The sequence below is a fragment of the Centruroides sculpturatus genome, unplaced genomic scaffold, assembly GCF_000671375.1.
Source record: "Centruroides sculpturatus isolate CEXI.00-Female unplaced genomic scaffold, Cexi_2.0 scaffold192, whole genome shotgun sequence".
NCBI classification, from domain to species: Eukaryota; Metazoa; Arthropoda; class Arachnida; order Scorpiones; family Buthidae; genus Centruroides; species Centruroides sculpturatus.
This window is the reverse complement of record NW_019384565.1, coordinates 421,287-440,966: the sequence shown is the minus strand read 5'-3', so window position 1 is coordinate 440,966 and position 19,680 is coordinate 421,287. Positions and strand designations below refer to the sequence as shown.

At 27.9% G+C, this 19,680-nt stretch overlaps 1 protein-coding gene across 1 annotated transcript; it reads right to left on the bottom strand.

Annotated features, from left to right (window-relative positions):
- Positions 1–444: 444 nt before the first annotated feature.
- LOC111624030 (probable arginine--tRNA ligase, mitochondrial) lies at positions 445–19,102 on the bottom strand. Its single transcript, XM_023366798.1, has 10 exons — positions 19,090–19,102; positions 17,545–17,656; positions 17,409–17,469; positions 17,263–17,336; positions 17,063–17,190; positions 16,291–16,468; positions 8,472–8,567; positions 6,875–6,949; positions 3,665–3,728; positions 445–607 (listed from the first exon to the last, which is right to left on the bottom strand). Exons 1-10 carry the CDS (start codon positions 19,100–19,102, stop codon positions 521–523), a joined length of 888 nt encoding a protein of 295 aa, XP_023222566.1. The 3' UTR covers positions 445–520.
- Between the last annotated feature and the right edge of the window lie 578 nt (positions 19,103–19,680).

Below are 19,680 nucleotides of genomic sequence, written 5' to 3'. Positions count from 1 at the left end.
CAACTATTTCCATTGCAGAGACAACCTTTCTTTAGAGGCTATGCCTCTGCACAAATATGTAAAACAGTTTAAAATGTTCACAGGTAACAATCCCAACACAATTAAAAATATAATATTTCTTTGTAGAAAAGGGCTGGCAGAATTACAATTTAATAAAAAGTAAAATACATCTGGATACGAGTCCAATTTTGCTTTCTTTAGAGGCAGAGCCTCTAAAGAAAGGCTGTCTCTGCAATGGAAATAGTTGTTCCTGGTGATTGGACATGGCAAGCAAAATTGGACTCGTATCCAGATGTATTTTACTTTTTATTAAATTGTAATTCTGCCAGCCCTTTTCTACAAATGAACTATATTATTAAACAGTTATTAAAAATTATTTGCAAATGTTAATTTTCAATTCTTTTGTTATCTAATGGAGAAAAAGAACAGTCAAATAAAGAGCTATACAATTTATTAAAATAAAAACAATAATTTTGCTTAATATTACAATATTGTAAGTGTTGTTTACAAATTATAAAAATTACATCATGTCTAATGGTTGTAAACCTAAAAGCTTCATTCCTGTTCCTAAAACAATTCTACTTGTATGAAACAGAAACAGTCGGCTCTGAAATAATGAAAATGTTTCAAAATTTATATATATTTTAACAAATATTTAAATAATTTTTTTCAAAATATACAGAAATTTTTAAATTAATAATAATTAGAGAAGGGAAAATATTATTTTTCTCAAATATGAATATTAACCAGATCTCAAATACTTGAATACCCTGAATATTTAGTAAACTTATTACCTTATATAATTTATTTAGTTAATAATTTAATAAAGTAAAACAAAAAGTAAAAAAGAAAAACAATTTACTAAATTTTAAGAAATAAAATTTTAAACTTTTAATTTTAACTTTGAGTATTTAAAGTAGCTTTCTTTAAATACACAACTGCATTAGATTAACAAATACATGATATAACATGTATAACATGATAGTTATGTTCTGAAAAAATGCCATGTTATGCAAATCTGTGCTATACAAAACAAAGGGCTAGGTTCCAAAAGTTAGCAAAAAGTGTACTATTCTTTTCCAACATTGAGAGAAATATGTTTATTAGAACAATCAATAATTAACTAACAATCACAATTAAAAGTACTGTATTATGCATTAATATTAATTTTAATTAGAGGGCAATTTTCTTTTTTACAAAGTGTTGTCATCTTATGAGCTATTTTGTTGATCTTGATCAGAAATATCAGTAATGTCTTCATTTTTTATTTTTATCACAAAAAGATATTATTAATTGAAAATTTGTTCTAGTGGCTTCATTTGTTCATTTGAGTATCAAGTGTTTTTCCAGAATTTGTGTTTGAATACCGAATTGTTCGAGTTGGGAATAATTTGAGTACCAAGATGCCACTGTATTTTGTTTGTCATTTTTATGAATAACTAGCTGCAAGGACCCGCTTCACTGGGTTATTATTTGTATGTAATAGTTTTTCTTTATATATAAAAGACTGTTTTTCTAAGTAATCTAGAATCTAGCTGCAAAAACCTGCTTCGCTGGGTTTTTATTTGTGGGCAAAAAGTAACGATAGTGAAGATTAAGATAATTACATTATAGCTAATCTTACCCGTTTTCACAAAATGCAAGAATTAGGTCCCCTGTTTCCAGACTAATTAGAGAATTTTTACGTTTAGTCAAACGAACAAATTTNAATAATTACTTATCTGCAGTTAAAAACAGTTTAATAACACTTACCTGAAAGTGTTTAAATAAACTTTACTAAATATGAAGATTAATCTATAAAAACAAAACACAGTGACAGTCTTTTATAACCCAAATGAGATATGTAGGCCATATTTTCACATAATAAGAAATTTCAATTGGTCTGTAGCAATGAAGTTCTCTGTGAGAATGTGACAAAAATGCTTTTGCATCTGAAAATATGGCTATTCCAAAAGTCATGACAATGATAAATATTTTAATACAAAACCAAGTCCTATCTCTTTCTGCCCACTTACTAAATAATTTTTTTATATAGGACAATGGTGAGTATATCCAAATTCTTTTAATCATCTTCATATGGTATTCAAAGAGTATTGTAATTGCAATTTTTGTCTCAGCAATGCCACATTAGTTAAAGGTTGTTCAATGACAGCATTTATAATTTCTTGTTCTTGTGTGAAAGATGTTATTATGGTTTGCAAGATCTTTTTATGCATTGTAAATTGTGTTCTTCTTGTCACCAAATTGAAACAGTTTTATGATGAATACAAAAATTATGAGCTTTTGTTCTCACTGAAAATTTATTATATTCCCATAATCCAGTAATTTTTTTCTTTGAAATCATTTGTTCATTCCTTATCATTCAAATTTCTTGGCAATGAAGGGAAATAATGCATTTAAACCAAAAATTATATTAATTTTAATATAAAAAATCTATTTAGCATACAACTACTACTATTACAGTTCAAGATAAAATTGGTTTTTTTCACATTCAATTTTAATATTTTCATCATACAGAAGAAAAGCCATTAAAAAAATCATTGAAATTTGAATCCTATTATTTCTTTCTAGCAGACAATATTTCTTCTTTTCCAATATGTCTTATTCTCTGAGATTTCATATGCAAATTAAGATTGTCAGATTGTTTGTCATGACAAATAATAATAATAAGAATATATTATTATTATGTAAACAAAAAATATCCAAAACTGTAAGTATTATTAACTTTATTGTAATATTTTTATTTATTTAAGATAAATTAGTTCAAGAAATTGATTAAAATTTGGAATGAATAAAAATAAAATTTTCTTAAAGCATATTTCTAAGTTAACATTAATATTCAATTAATCTAGTCTGAGTTATGCATTATGTCAAATTTGACTCCATGAAATCATCGCCTGCTGATTGACATGAAGTGGCAATTTACTTTTGTCAATGACTGTACATAATATTCATATAATACTTCAGATAATCTAAAATTCTGGTGGTAAAGGAGCTTTTTATGTCTTATTGAGGAGAAACAAGGGCCTTAGGTTCTAATTTCAACTTGAAATTAGAACCTAATGAAATTTCAAGGATAAAATTATTTCATTTACACATATATAAAAATATAATGCATTTTTGCAGGATAATCTACTAAATATTAACAAAATCAGATTGCAGAATGTGAAAAAATTGTAATTTTATACTTTACAAATTATTTACTCATTAAGCATTGTAAATTTTATAGTACATGGATAACTTAGGATGATCTTTTTCTTTCTATCATACTGAGTATGGATTAACTAATTTAATTAGTTCCATCTAAGTGAGTTTATGATAAATTATAAAATTAAGTATTTTATATAAAAGTTTATTTTGCATTCTGTTTCAAATAATTTACAGATTAAAAATCAATTATTGTATTAATAGTACTGAGGTTCTATATTCTCTATAAACATTCTGGATTTGAATTTGGATTCTCATAATTCATCCTGAGTATTTTAAATCAGAGTATTGTTTTCCATTTATCATCCACGCTGCTGGTCTCATCCATTTAGTGGCTAAATACTGGGCTTGACCATATATGTACCCATAGTGTGCACAGATTTACATTGAACAAAAATGAGCAAGAAAATTAAATGTAAATAAAAAAATTATATCAATATCAAAATATTAAACATACCATCGCTATTACTTTATCTTGATTTTTCACAGGTAAAGTTTTGTTTGCTTTTCCTATTAAATAACTGTAAAAAATAAATTTATTACAATTTATGCAATTTAAGTGTTTTTAAAAACTTCATAACTTTTTATTTATAAATATAAAAAACATCACAAATTTTAATTATAATATAAATTTGACAAAAATTAAAATAATATTACAGAAAACATCACAATTCAAATTAAGTCACTTCAAAACATGACTATTAATGTTGAAGGCTGCATTTTTCTTTTTCTTGAGGATAGTCAGAAAAATCAATTATAGTAATTCCTTTCAGAAGAACTGCTCTATTTGAGTTGAATCTGATGCTGAAATGGTGGAAATTTACCATTTCAATATCAGATTCAATGCAAATAAGATTCAAATAAACAGACCAAAACTTCTATTATTATTAAAGTGACCAGATTTTCTGAACTTCAGCTTGGGACAATCTAAAAATTGAAGATAGAAAATACAGAGTGTGAGGTTATTTAAATGATTTCATTGCTTAATAATGTTTTTGTCTATATCAGGGATCACCAAACTACAGCCTATCACTGTACAGTGCCACAAATGAGCTCAAATATAATTATTTATATGGAAATATCATAGATTGTGGATAAACTTACTATGTAGAAAAAATTAAAATAAGCATAAGTAAAAATTCCCAAATTTGTCCAATCTGATTTTTGCATCTGACAGTAACATAATTTTTAGAAAAATCATTGAAATAAAAAATTCAGCAATTTTGGATATCAGAGCACTTTTTGTGTAAGTACCTGCAATGAAATTTCTAAGAAAAGTGATTATGAGTCTGCTGCTGCAATTGTGTTTTAACTTGTATTGCCATGTTTAAAACTATCTTATTGCTAACTAGCTGTACCCAGCCATGCGTTGCTGTGGCTCAAAATCTATCTATTATAAATGTATAACACTCCCTGTTCCGCGTGGGGGAAATTCTAAAAATTCCTTCTTAGTGTATATTCTCTTGACATACCCTATTAAAATGCAATCAAAAATGCAAAAAAACTGCATCTAAAATAGTATAATAGAAGCCCAATTCTTCATGGTAAGCCTTAATTTTGTCCCTCTCCCCGCAGGAGGATTTCGACATCTATATAATATAAAAACACATGCATATTCGAATGCAACATTGTTTCAAAATTTCAAAGCAATTGGTGAAGAATTTTCAGAGATTTAAGATTTTGAACAAATGAACATTTACATTTTTATTTATATAGATGTTGCTTTTTTTGATAACTTTCTGATAAATAATTATGTTGATTGTCTTTATTTTTTGTGTATTCAGTATATTGTATTGAACAAAATGATTATGCAGCCCTTGCTTATCATTCTGTCAGTTATTTGGACCGCTATGAAAAATTTTGGTGATTCCTGATCTATACCATTGTTCACTAATATTGTGGGACATATTCTTTTTTGACAGTGCCACCTCACATAGTGTTTTTTTTTTTTTGAATGAAAATTTAATATAAAAAAAAATAAATTAAAATTTAAATTTCCATTAAATTTCCGAGTTAATAATCCTCACCCAGCAAAGGCATTCAAAAGATGGATTTCCTTCATATCGCCTTTATTCTTTCTGGCAAAGAAGAGTCCCCCTCTTTTTTTTTCAATTGCTATCTCTCTACTTCACCATCTTATTTATTTCCTTCATTATTTTTCCAGTTTTGCTTTCTTTTTTATTTTAATTAAGTTCGTTTCTCAGAATTCATTAATTCGCTATCTTTTCCTCGACTATCTTTCCTCATTAGAAATAAGGTAATTGAGTTTCCATTGGTGCGCTCTTTCAAAACTTTAGATTAATTCAGTTTTTCTTTTTTTTTNGTTATATTATGAAAATAATTTTATATCATTATAATTAATACATATTAATTTTCATTGAATGGTATATGAAAACATGTCAAAAGTGTTTATACTTATTGGACTAATAAGTCCTAATTCTAGGCCAACCTATATAACCTTATTTGTTTGGAACCAGGACAGTTAGTGCTTAGTGTAGGAGTTAGGTAACAGCACTATGCTTAGCTGCATCTCTACATAAGTAACATTGTGATAATTTATTAGGATGGCATGTTCTATACATAGTAGATGTTAAAGAATTCTTTGAAGCAATTTAAAAAAATTAAATCTTTAAATTAAAAAAAAAATTTTTTTAATATGAACTATTTAGTTATAAATAAAAAATGGAATAATCTTAATAAATAAAAAAATGGGACAGTCATTATAAATAAGAAAACAGGACATTTTGTTCAAAACCAGGACTGTCCTGGTTAATCCAGGATGTCTGGTCACTTTAATTATTATATTACTCCAGCCATATCAAATTCTACTTACTTATGTATTTAAGAAGTACAATCAACAACCACTAAATACTGGCTATTAACGTAGATTACACTCTCAATAACCAAAAACCAGAAAAATAACACAAATTCAACAAACGTTTTCTTCCATCTTAAATGGACATCATCAGGCTATGTTGTTTGATCTTGGAACTATTTGAGGTTGAGAATATAGATTCAAAACTTTTGAATTGAAATCACAAGATTTCTGGTCCAGACCGGAAGTTCATATAACCAGGGTATCTGGCCCCTGGGTTTTTTATATCTGGTCTTGATTTTCATCTATCTAACTCAATTCTCAAGATTAACAAATAATGGATGGACAGACAGTTACAGGGTAATTGATAGGTCTGCAATTTGAAAATTGCAGCCCAAAAATAAATGAAAATGCAACAGCGAAAGATTTAATAAAGAAGCTCCTCCTGAAGATATATTATTGTGATAAGAACATTAGTTGTTCATGACTGCATCAATTTTGGATAAGAAGACAGGATGAAAATCTACACAACAGAAAACATGATTTATTCAGGGGCAAAAGTACCTTAATAACTTTTTGCCTGTGATCAGATAGTACCTATAAGAATAATATTAAAGAATAAGAAATACATTCTTAGAAAACAACAACAATAGAAATATTCATTGTGTATACATTATACAAAAATTGTTAAAGAATGTATTATCACTGCATGTGCTGAAGCATTGCTTACTTGCAACTGATTTTATTTGAATAGTTCTTCAGTCATTAAAATATTTTTAACAAACTGAATAAAAAATAAATTAGTTACATTACATCATTAAAGGACAACAACATATTAATAATATAACTTACCACAAAGCAAATAAATATCGCACAATAATATGGGGTTCCAACTTATTATATGCTGCCATTATTGTTTCATCAAACCTATTATAAAGAAATAAATAATTTTATAGAATATTGTTGTGTATATAAAATCTCTCAAATTTTAAAATTATTCACTAATACATGTAACAAAATCTATAAATATCTTGACTTTCTCTAATCACTATTTTGATAAATATTCACACTTGTAGAAATTTTGTTGATATTTTTGAAAAATCAAATAAATTTAAACATAACAAAGTAAATAACAATCTCATAGACAATGTTTACAAGTCCACTTAATAAATTATTATTTAATAACATAAATATAGAAAACACAGATTTGATTTGTTAAGCATAATTTTTCTTTTTGAAAAACTATTTTTATATTTTAAAAGTTTCAACTCCCTATAATGATAAAGGACATAATGGCTTTTACAAAACTTTAGAGGGGAAAATTAAATTTTTACAATTATTAGCTAGTGCTGGAGATTGATCATATAAAATTCCTATTAGATCTACTAATAACAATTTCAGCTATAGATAAAAACCGTAACTTTGAAATTTTTCCAGAAGAGTGATGAAAGTCAGAAAAACAAACTCTTTTGGTCTACATCTAAGACCTGCATCAGGTTACAATTTTTGCAGAAATGGAATGCCACAGGTTTCAATGTTTGAAAATGGAATATGCAGAAGAACTCCTGAGAAATTCAAATTTAAAACCAATGACTGACCAATAAGATTCATCCAAACATAAATGTTGTAATGCATCTCATAATGACTTATCAAATAAGACCTGCCATGCTTGTGAGATCTACTTTTCTTAAGGTTTATATGCTGTCCTTGAATGTTGGCTTTAAAAATTTCAAGCATCTCCAGTACCTGAGTTAGTCTGCATTTACCTCTGTTCAATGTAACTTGTTAATTAAGACTAATCTCACAGTGACAATGAGATTACACAGCTAATAACTCATTAGCTTTCTTTTCACCCACTACATCCAGAATGTACTATACAACTTGACATCATTAAATCTATCTATATGTAGTAATTACAGAGTTACAATTTCTAATTTTTAAATATATCTAATCAGTTACTTGTTTTCTTAATTAGTTGAATTATTCATCATCTACTTTGATATAACTAATGATAATATCTACTCTCTATCATAATTTAGTTAAAAATCAATATATCATAACATATTCATTTTGTTTGGCATTTACCACACAGACTTTTCAATGTCTACACTGGATTATCATCTCACAGACAAACATTTTGTTTGTAATTGTCTTTGCTTTCTCATCATTCAAAACTAATAATGATGCTAATTATCAAATTAAATTTGTGTTAATGTGATGAATAAATAGACATTTAATGAAAAAATTAAATGTCTTTCTTAGCATGCAAGATAATTATCCAACTAGACATAATATTTCCTATAATAACAAAAGGATAATTCTTTGCATTTTGACATTCAGTCATCAAGTCATCAAAATTTAAAAATAAGTGAACAGAGTTTTAAACAATTATAATTTTATAATTTAAATTAACATTATTTCAAAATAAATGTAAAAAATTTATCTTGACCTTGCAATATGTTGAACTAAATTTACTGCTTCTGGTTCCATTAAATATTTTGTTTCACAATATGGATTTAAATATACTCCACAATTTCTTTCCAAGCTAAAACAAGAAAATAAAATTAAAAAATTATAACAGTAATTTTTAAATAATTATCATATTTACAAATTGTTAATAAAAATAAACTAATTATTGTCTTAAGGTATTAAAATAATCAAATATATTAATACATTTAATAAAATTGAAGTTTTATTAAATGTAATATCAATTTTATTCAAAGTAATTCTCCATCGAACGAACATTTACAGAATATATTAATACAGTTAAACAGGAAAAGAATTTAATGGCAAGCATTTTCAATATGTTTAATTTATCATGTACGATTGTAGGTGATTTTGCAATAAAAAGTAGAAACCTTTTGAGCCTAATTCTCCACCGCGACTGTTAGGAAAACATTGCTAAAAAAACAGATTGGATGATGCTCTTTTCGTCAATAAAAGGAAGAGTAATCTAACAGGCAAGTGCAAATTGATAACATCCGATTGTTAGGAGAAGGAAAGTTGAACATTAATTAATTAAACGAATAAATAGAGGAGTCTTGCAGGTCCTAACCAAATATGGTCATGACAGCTGTATTTATATGACACCTTTACATCGTCAATGGCTCACTTCTGATCCAACACCTGCAAAATCAACCTTCATCTCCATCAACAGTTCATCACATGACCAATTTTCCCAGGCAGTACGGCATAAAAGGATGACGCACCAGGTCTTCAGCGCATAGTCACAGAAGGGTTTATCTCAGGCTCCCGACTTGCCTTATCCCACATAGCGGAAACCACAGATATCATCGATATATGACTCCTCTGCCATAAACCATTGGCTTACGCTATGACAGAATGTCACATACCGTACATCTCAACAACTTCGAAGAACTACCCCCAGAGGTATTTTTGTTAGAATTTTTGTAAGCTCTCTCTATGGTGCCCCTAAACTAAACTGCATAGGAATTAGGTTAGTCGCACTCTATATGCAATCACCATATACACCTTGTATTTAGTTGAATATTTTGTGTTCTTATGTATTCTAGTTTTAGTTATATTAAACTTTGTTTACCTGTTAACCTGTTGTCGTTCGATCACATGAATGAGGGACATCCTCTCAACTTACCCTCGTGCACTTCCCACTTGAAAACTAATCAACCACCCTACTCTTCATTTAAGATCCGCGAGTTATGATGTGTGTATTTATCCTAACTGGTGTGAGTTCCTGATTGGAAACTGCTATCGTTCGATTAGCATGTTCTCAATAAATTCCTAGCCATCCAAGAAACATAGAAATTGGGTCTTATTATCGACCCGTTGCTGATTAAGTGGTCACTAGGGATCGCCCCCTTGGCCCCCCGCCTATCTCATAATCATCTTCAGATAAACAAATACAATAATGTGTGTAGAAAAGAATAACTCAAAATAAGGATTACATTAAAGTTACAGAATAATTTAAAAATTACTAAAATAGAGTAAAACACAAAAATTATTTAAATAATGTACATAATGTAATTTAAATAAAAATATTATAAAAGTTATATTAAGAGTATTGTTTATTTTTGACTGTACTAAGTACACAAAGAGTAAACACAAACATTGTTCTTGGCTATGTTTTCTTTCTGTAACGTAACTAAATGTAATTGCACTATAGGACTATAGGTAATCAGTACTACTACCATTGGTTTGGACATTATATACCTCCAAATACCTTTCACATGGAGGAAAATCCTATCTTGAGTCCTGTGTAATATAAGAGCATAGTTTAAATTACAGTAATAAAACATGAGATTCTTATGCTGGCTTTGCATGCTAAAGGCCACGTAGAAAGGCACATATGGTTTCACTACTGAATTTTTTTGACATGTCAAATCACTTTTCTTTTGAGTGTTTGAACAAAACATGTTTGGTATTGATCTTGAGATGCTCTACAACTTTGTAATTTAAACTATGCTGTCCCCATAAGTCCAAGATAGAGCCTGGGTATATCCTTCCCCATGGAAAAATTCTCATGGGGAAAGGAGAATTGGGTGATGGTGTCCAAACTAACTAATTGCATACTACTGCTTACCTTTAGTCTAATGCAATTGTATTTATTTATTACATTGCAGAAGCACAAGCATAGTCTAGTGCAGGGGTTCCCAACTTGTGTTTTGCAGAACCCTGGGATTCCACAATAAAAATCCGTTGAGTGATATATGAGTGTGCCAATGCAGATTTGAGATGTAAGGTGTAATTGTTCTAGTCTTGAACTGAGTCCTCTTATGACATCCTATATACGTGCTAGCATTATTTATAGTTTTATAAACAGTGAGACTAATTTATTGGTAATGGAATGAACCAAAATCATGATATAACGTTTGACAAGATAAGTTTTACTATTTTTACGGTTTTCATTAACCTAAAGCTAGAAAATCATTTAAAAAAAACTTTAAAAAGTATCCAACATATAAATAATAATACAATCATTAAATATGCTTTTTCACAATTAACAGTCTAATAATAAATATGCATTTCGGCATCATGTCCTCCTCACTTTTCATTTTTTTACACTGTTCTATTATACAAACTAGTATATTTAAGATTTCAGGCATATTTAAAATAATTATATTGAATGTATTTAAAAAATTCAACCATACTGGGCATGTTAATACATTTACATATGTTAACAACTGCTACTTTACAACTGGTTAATATTAGACAAAAATAAAACTGTAACAACCTAACAAACCAGCGATAAAATTATATACAAAGAGCAAATGTTTTCACTCGTGTTAAACGGGCATCATCAGGCAAGACACTACGTGAAGATAGACAGAATTGCGAAACACGTGTATAGGGGAAGGGGTGTATGATGTAAGAAGAGAGGAGGGTTTATATTTCATAGAAATACTTCCAGGCAATGGGGAAGGAGTCCACGTCACAATAGTTTATGGCTGTATTATGGTGAGTGGCCTTTTAAATTTCCACCTGTTCTAGATGTTTAAGCACAAATAGTTTAGATTTGTAATGTAGTAGGTGTGTCTCATGGAAGTCCATCTGGATGCCAGGGTCAGATGCATATGTAGCCGAAGCCATATTGTTTAAACTTTTTTTGATAGATGTTTGATGTTCCTTGAGACGTATGTGTAGTGGGTGAGACATAGCACCTATGTATTGCAGGTGGCAGTTGTAACAGTGGTCTATGATGGGGATGCTGTAAATGCCTGGCATTGGTTCTTGTTGGGTCAGTCTTTGACGTTGCTGAGTAGAGAGGCGATAGTCAGGCTTCTACAGGACACCAAATGATAATTGCTTCCACCGATTTACATATGTACTGGATATTACTAAAACTAGTACACTATTAATAAATCATTAAAATCATTCTTTGCTTTTATTGCTCATGCATTTTCACCAAGTTTTCTCACTCCATCTTCACATCATATTTAACATAGTCTTTTGCATGCCAGTTTTCCGTACCTCAAATCAACATTAAAACTTCTGTACTATTAAGTTATACTTTATTCTGTCTTCTAACTATAACAATTTAATCTATCATCATTTATATTTATTTGTGTCCAGTATGAATTAATCTATATTAATTCATATACTTATATGGGTTAGTATATAAAAGTTTATTTTGCATTCTGTTTCAAATAATTTACAGATTAAAAATCAATTATTGTATTAATAGTACTGAGGTTCTATATTCTCTATAAACATTCTGGATTTGAATTTGGATTCTCATAATTCATCCTGAGTATTTTAAATCAGAGTATTGTTTTCCATTTATCATCCACGCTGCTGGTCTCATCCATTTAGTGGCTAAATACTGGGCTTGACCATATATGTACCCATAGTGTGCACAGATTTACATTGAACAAAAATGAGCAAGAAAATTAAATGTAAATAAAAAAATTATATCAATATCAAAATATTAAACATACCATCGCTATTACTTTATCTTGATTTTTCACAGGTAAAGTTTTGTTTGCTTTTCCTATTAAATAACTGTAAAAAATAAATTTATTACAATTTATGCAATTTAAGTGTTTTTAAAAACTTCATAACTTTTTATTTATAAATATAAAAAACATCACAAATTTTAATTATAATATAAATTTGACAAAAATTAAAATAATATTACAGAAAACATCACAATTCAAATTAAGTCACTTCAAAACATGACTATTAATGTTGAAGGCTGCATTTTTCTTTTTCTTGAGGATAGTCAGAAAAATCAATTATAGTAATTCCTTTCAGAAGAACTGCTCTATTTGAGTTGAATCTGATGCTGAAATGGTGGAAATTTACCATTTCAATATCAGATTCAATGCAAATAAGATTCAAATAAACAGACCAAAACTTCTATTATTATTAAAGTTACCAGATTTTCTGAACTTCAGCTTGGGACAATCTAAAAATTGAAGATAGAAAATACAGAGTGTGAGGTTATTTAAATGATTTCATTGCTTAATAATGTTTTTGTCTATATCAGGGATCACCAAACTACAGCTTATCACTGTACAGTGCCACAAATGAGCTCAAATATAATTATTTATATGGAAATATCATAGATTGTGGATAAACTTACTATGTAGAAAAAATTAAAATAAGCATAAGTAAAAATTCCCAAATTTGTCCAATCTGATTTTTGCATCTGACAGTAACATAATTTTTAGAAAAATCATTGAAATAAAAAATTCAGCAATTTTGGATATCAGAGCACTTTTTGTGTAAGTACCTGCAATGAAATTTCTAAGAAAAGTGATTATGAGTCTGCTGCTGCAATTGTGTTTTAACTTGTATTGTCATGTTTAAAACTATCTTATTGCTAACTAGCTGTACCCGGCCATGCGTTGCTGTGGCTCAAAATCTATCTATTATAAATGTATAACACTCCCTGTTCCGCGTGGGGGAAATTCTAAAAATTCCTTCTTAGTGTATATTCTCTTGACATACCCTATTAAAATGCAATCAAAAATGCAAAAAAACTGCATCTAAAATAGTATAATAGAAGCCCAATTCTTCATGGTAAGCCTTAATTTTGTCCCTCTCCCCGCAGGAGGATTTCGACATCTATATAATATAAAAACACATGCATATTCGAATGCAACATTGTTTCAAAATTTCAAAGCAATTGGTGAAGAACNTCTGAATTAAAAAAAAAAAAAAAAAAATTAATTAAATTTATTAGAATCATTTAGAGTCTACAAGAAGTTGATTATTTTTATTATTTTTCTATTGTAGAAACTAAAGACCATTCTATTCAATATGATTATAATGTTTTAGACTTTGAAGTTCTTCATTCAAAACAAAGCAATTTATGTTTACAAAGAATTTAAAAGTTAGCAGGTAATGATAAACAAACCAGAGGAGGAGGAGGAGGATGTATCACAAGACAAACTTAGCATTGTTTTCAGCATGTTGATTTTCATCATGTAACTTTTATAAATTTCATATTTTTTTCAAATTTTTATGAATACAGACAAAAACAAGCCTACTTATAGTTCATACACTTATATTACAGATATATGATTATTAATTTTTTATTTATAAGAAACCTCACAATATGATTTCTATTGAAAATGATATTTTCTGGTCAATTAGATTTACTTCAGAGTATTTTGTAACTGTTTGAAATAGATGCATAACAACAATAATGCAGAAATACAAATAAACCAAATTATTTACATGCAAATATTTTAAAACATATGTTATTTACAAAAGCACATTGATTTTTATATGATAGCCACCACAGTTGTGGAGTCGGTAAAAAACACTCGGCTCCGACTCCTGACAATTTTAGTAGGCCGACTTAAGCAAAATTAAATACTAAGTTATTTTATAGGGGAAGAGGCACTCATAGAGGGATACCCTACTCTGAACTCTGAAAGGAGCTCTGGGCACTTACCCAAATACTTTTATAGTTAGTATTTTTAATGTTTAACTTACATTAATATTTATTTGTANAAGTAAGAACTACCACTATAGACCCCAAGTTTTCTTCAGATCCAGGGAAAAATTTCAGCTTCCATTTCTCTCGATTCCCTGTTTGTATATTACATAAATGTTCTTCTACAGCCATGCAAGCTTGTTTATTATTGAAATAATGTTAGAAATATTAATAAATTGCGATTGAAAGTTATATTACGTCATTTAAAATTATTTTATTATATAAAATAAATTTTCTTTCATTTAAATAAAAAATTAAATTAAATTTAAAATGTCGGAGTCCAAGTTGACACATTTTTCCTGACTCATCTGGCCAGGCATTCCTTCCAACTCTGACTCCACAGCCCTGATAGCGACGTCCATTCAGTAAAATAAAAACAATTAATTAGCACCAGAAGAATTAACTACACACTCTTATTCAAATAACTATTTCCAATCAAAAGTGCATGATTTATCTGCCATGAAAATCTGCTACAAGGTCATGTAATAATGTCGCAAAGCTTCCTAAAAAATAAAATCAAAATGGTTTATAAAAAATACAAAAAAGAAAACAAAACACAAAATTTCAGTTTTGTTTTCATTAGTGATAAAAGTGAGAGTACATTTTCCAAAATACAGATAAAATATGATGTTGAGCCTACCACTCAGCACATAAGACATTGTCTCAATTTCATTTCTTTTCACTTTTCAACTACAACTAATATAAATTTCATTTTTATTGATATCAATAGAAAAGAAGTTAACTTACAATTTTTCATTTATAATATAGGTATACAGTGCATATATTTCTTTCTATAGAACAAACCTTTTGAGTATATTTTTCCAATAGACTAGATTTAAATGCAATTTGTAAGCATTGCTATGAAAGCAATTTAAAATTTATTTAAGCTAATTGAGTCCCAGATATTTTTAAATAAAAATACAAATAAAATTATTTTAACTAAAAAATTTTGGAGGAAAAAAAACGCAATTGAACAGTAACCAATTTTCATAACCAACTGTACAGAAAAAATTGCATATTTTCTCGTAAAAGTTAGAACAATGGTAGAATTGTAAAAGTTACACCATAAGATAGATGAAAATGTCTTATTTTTTAGTAAAAAAATTTTATGATGATATCTATTACAAAAAAAAATTTTGCGATAAACATGAAGTTAAAAGACATTTCTCAGATTTGTAAGAGTCAACAGAATACAGTTAACTCTATTAAAATTATCATGATATTGCAGCCTAACCACCTACCTCTAGTCAAATTACTTTATATCTAGCATTATTAAATTATTCTTATAGCCCAATAATACAGCAAATTTGGTATTGATTCTATTCCACTGAACCATACAAATAGGTTAATCAATTGTCAAAATAATGGGCAAGGTGACATTCATCTATGTGAGGTATTCCCATTAACACTGGCCATTTGAATGGAATAATGGGTAGATAGAAGATCACAATATTGTAATATAAAATCAAAAGTGGCAAAATGACATGAAACTTTTTGAATTTTCAGAGGAATCACTGTCTACATATACCATATGAATATATATACATATTGTTCAATATTTGAAAATGTTTATGCTGATATATATTTCTTTAATACTTTGCTATAACAAACACAAAAATGTTATTTATTTACTACATAATATGCTTTGTCCTTTAAAAAAATTATTTCAATTTCATTATATGATCAATTAAAGTTAGTAAGAAAGAACAAAATAATTTGTATATAAAATAGATCAGCTAAGGCTCCATCATGCTATATATTAAGAAACATATTTCCGTGCTAAAATACTTTATTGCTAATTAATCTTAGAGAAAATTTATTTATTTAAAAATTAATAAAAACATACCTGAATAATCTTGCATGATTGTAATGTAATGTTGTTGCACTATCTCCTTTCATATAAAGTACTTTATCCCAATCAAATTTATAATTACTTTGTCGTCTATTTTTCATATCATTTATCATAACAGCTGACATTCCTATAACATCCGCAATTTCATCCATATTATTTGTTGCCCGTGTCGCTGAAAATAAAAGTATATGAATTATATTTGAATCTTTAGTTTTGAACAATGTTAACTAAATTGCTATCTTAACATTACCAAAAATTTCCAATTTTTTAAAATTTTTAACATGAATAACATAAACCATGAGAAATACAAGATTGTGAACTATAATATACATATATATATAATATATATGGGAAGATTGCATTGTTCACTGATATAGGCATGTTTTAAACAAGAAACCTCAATTGTATAGAAAAGTCTGAGAAATGATAAATATCAATCAGACTGTATGAAAATATCAAGTGTATATAAGATACCCCTCAAGGTTGATAGAGACAAGCAAGAACATGAATATGTTGTTGCCGTGGCAAGATCTTTGTAGAATAGAATTAAAGAGCAGTTTCTATAAACTAGTCAAAAAGGAATATCTTCCATAGCATTTGTAAGATATGTTATGGAGGAGAAGGTTACTGTGAAGTGTTGGAAATCTATATATCAAGACATAAGGGGAATTCTGAAAACTTTAATGAGGACAGCAATGTATCTAAAAGTGTCTTACATGCAAGTAAATACAATAAATTATTATAGATTTTGAAAATGATTCCTTACTTGATGAATTTAACATTGAAATAAAAGCTTTACTTTTAGCTTCTTCTAATAAATCTTTCAGATGCACTAACTTTCCTTTTCTTGTGCTCATTCCTTCAATTTGGCCAAATTTTATATGATGAACTGAACTAAAATTATTTATTAATTTAATAACCATTAAGTTTAAAAATCAAAAATTAGGAAATACAATAAAATAGTACCTATACCAATCATATCCCAATATTTTCAAAATGGCAACAAGGGAAAGAAAATGATCACTTTGGTTATTATCAACCTTTAAAAAATATTTTAAATATTAAAAAAATAATAATAATAAGGTTCATTATATTAATAAACCTGTACTGACAACATAATATGCTTTATCAAAATTATACTTCTCTTTACGATCTAGCACTGCAGCTATGTCTCTACAACAAAAAAATGATAATTACAGTAACCAAAATTAAAATAAATTTGCTAAATAACTAAAAATGTTAACATACCTACTAATATACAATGTCGAACCATCAGTCTTCTCTAATGTAACTGTTAGCTCACGATCAGCATTAACAGGAACTTTAAGTTGAACTAATCCTTCACTATATACACATATATCTAATAATCAGTAATTTTTAACAATATGATTAAATTACAAATCTATAAAAATTTTATATGAAATAATCAATTATTCTATTTTTTGGTTTCTGAATTATTAGTATAGTCTAAATAAAAACATGACAAAGCCAAGATATCATTGTTTTCAAAAATAAATGCATATTTGATATTATTCTTGAATATACCATCAAAATTTTAAATTAGAAACACAGAATTGACATACACAAAAATGATTGCCCCTTAAAATAACATGTTTCTATCAGGTATGTCAAACAAACTATCAGATTATTTATCAGGCTGTAATTAGTCAAGTAATTAATACTTCTGGAAGCAAAGATCAGACAGAAGTCTGGATATTGTAATTGGCAATGCTTCTGCATGGTAAACAGGAATTGTGGGTTCAAGTCCCCACTCTGAACCAATCTTTTCTTCCAGAAAATTCTAAATTTAAATTAAAAATTAAATTTGTCATTAAATGGCAGTCTAACCGCTTAATTATAGACAAATTACTCTATTTCTAATTGTTACATTACTTTGTTACAGCACTATAAATAACCCAGTTGTTTGTTTGGCATATCTAATAGAATTGGGTTGATGTTATGTTGTTATGTGCTTCTATCATTCCAAAATTTCCCCTGTCCAACTCAGTTCAATTTTATAAAGATGTTAAACAACTTTTGATTTACCCTGTATTTTTATAAGACACAAATAATATAATTTTGTATTGTATTATTCAAAAACTAATTTTAAAATGATTTATTAATACATATTTAAAAACAAATATATTCAAATATTCCTGAATTTAATATCTTCACAAATAAATGCTATAAAATTGAAAAAAAGCTTTATTTTATGATAAAAATAGATTTGAAAAATATATTAAAATCATGAAATACTGTTACAATTTTCTCTAAAGCAAGAATAAATAGAAATAACTGACAAAATTAATATATTTCCAATTTCATTATAAAATTTAATATAAACATCCTAATATAATATTGAAAAATCAATATTCCAAGCATAAAGAAAAACTATAATATAAGAAAATAAGTAATAGTCTTATCCTTCTTTTATTGGAAAACTAAAAAGTTTCAATCAATATTACAAGGGCTATTTTTTAAATAAGGTCTGTTTTTTAATAAGAAGAAAAATACTGTAAATATTAAAATATATTTTTTTCCATATTCTACATACTTTTATCTACTTTTCTACATAATTTACATTTTTGTTCAAACGTTTGTCATACCACTCAAAAATTTTAAAATTCCGACTTCAAAGAAATTTGCCGCTGGAAGACATTAGGCCATATCGCTTGTCTTGTATGGCACGGTGGAGTTTTCTAAGGTCACACAATAAGCATCAGTATTGATTGTTGTGCCTCTTGGCATAAAATCCACTAACAAAGTCCCTTTCCTGTCCCAAAAGACAGTTACCATGATCTTTCATGCTAAAATCAAACAACAGATCATATCTTACAGTCGGCAGGCGACTCAGTTTTCTTAAACATTATAAACTTCTACAGTTCAGCACACAGACAGCCAATATGGCTGCAAATGGCATCTAAACACACGCAAAGCATGCTGAAAGCAGATGCTCATGCACACTGCTGCAATCGCGTATCATTCTCACTCTCATTCACAAACAGATCTTATTTAAAAAATAGCCCTCGTATTTATCAATTCCAGTAAACAAGCATTTATTTTTTTTGTAATAATAACAAATCAGACAATGTAATAGTTTTTGAATTTGTAAAAATGTCTTATTTATGTTGTTTAAAGATAACAATTTTTCTTTTGTTATATTGCTATGATTACTCAAGTGTTCTATTCTAAAACTAAAGATGAAGAAAAGATAATTTTGAAACATTTTTTCTTTGTCCTTAGATATATTTATTGATTAAAACTGGCTTGACTCTAGTAGACTCATTTTCATCTGGATTTTGTTCTTAAGATTTGTTTACAAACCATCCAACATTAATATAACTTTATCTTTTTAATATGCTTATTCTATCGTCTATTTAATAT

Coding starts and splice junctions, on each gene's coding strand:
- LOC111624030 (XM_023366798.1), bottom strand. Junction 17,470..17,544: donor TCGACATTGTATATTAGTAG/GTATGTTAACAT, acceptor TTTTTGTTGTAG/AGACATAGCTGCAGTGCTAG. Junction 6,950..8,471: donor TTAGTTCAACATATTGCAAG/GTCAAGATAAAT, acceptor TCTTTATAATAG/GTTTGATGAAACAATAATGG.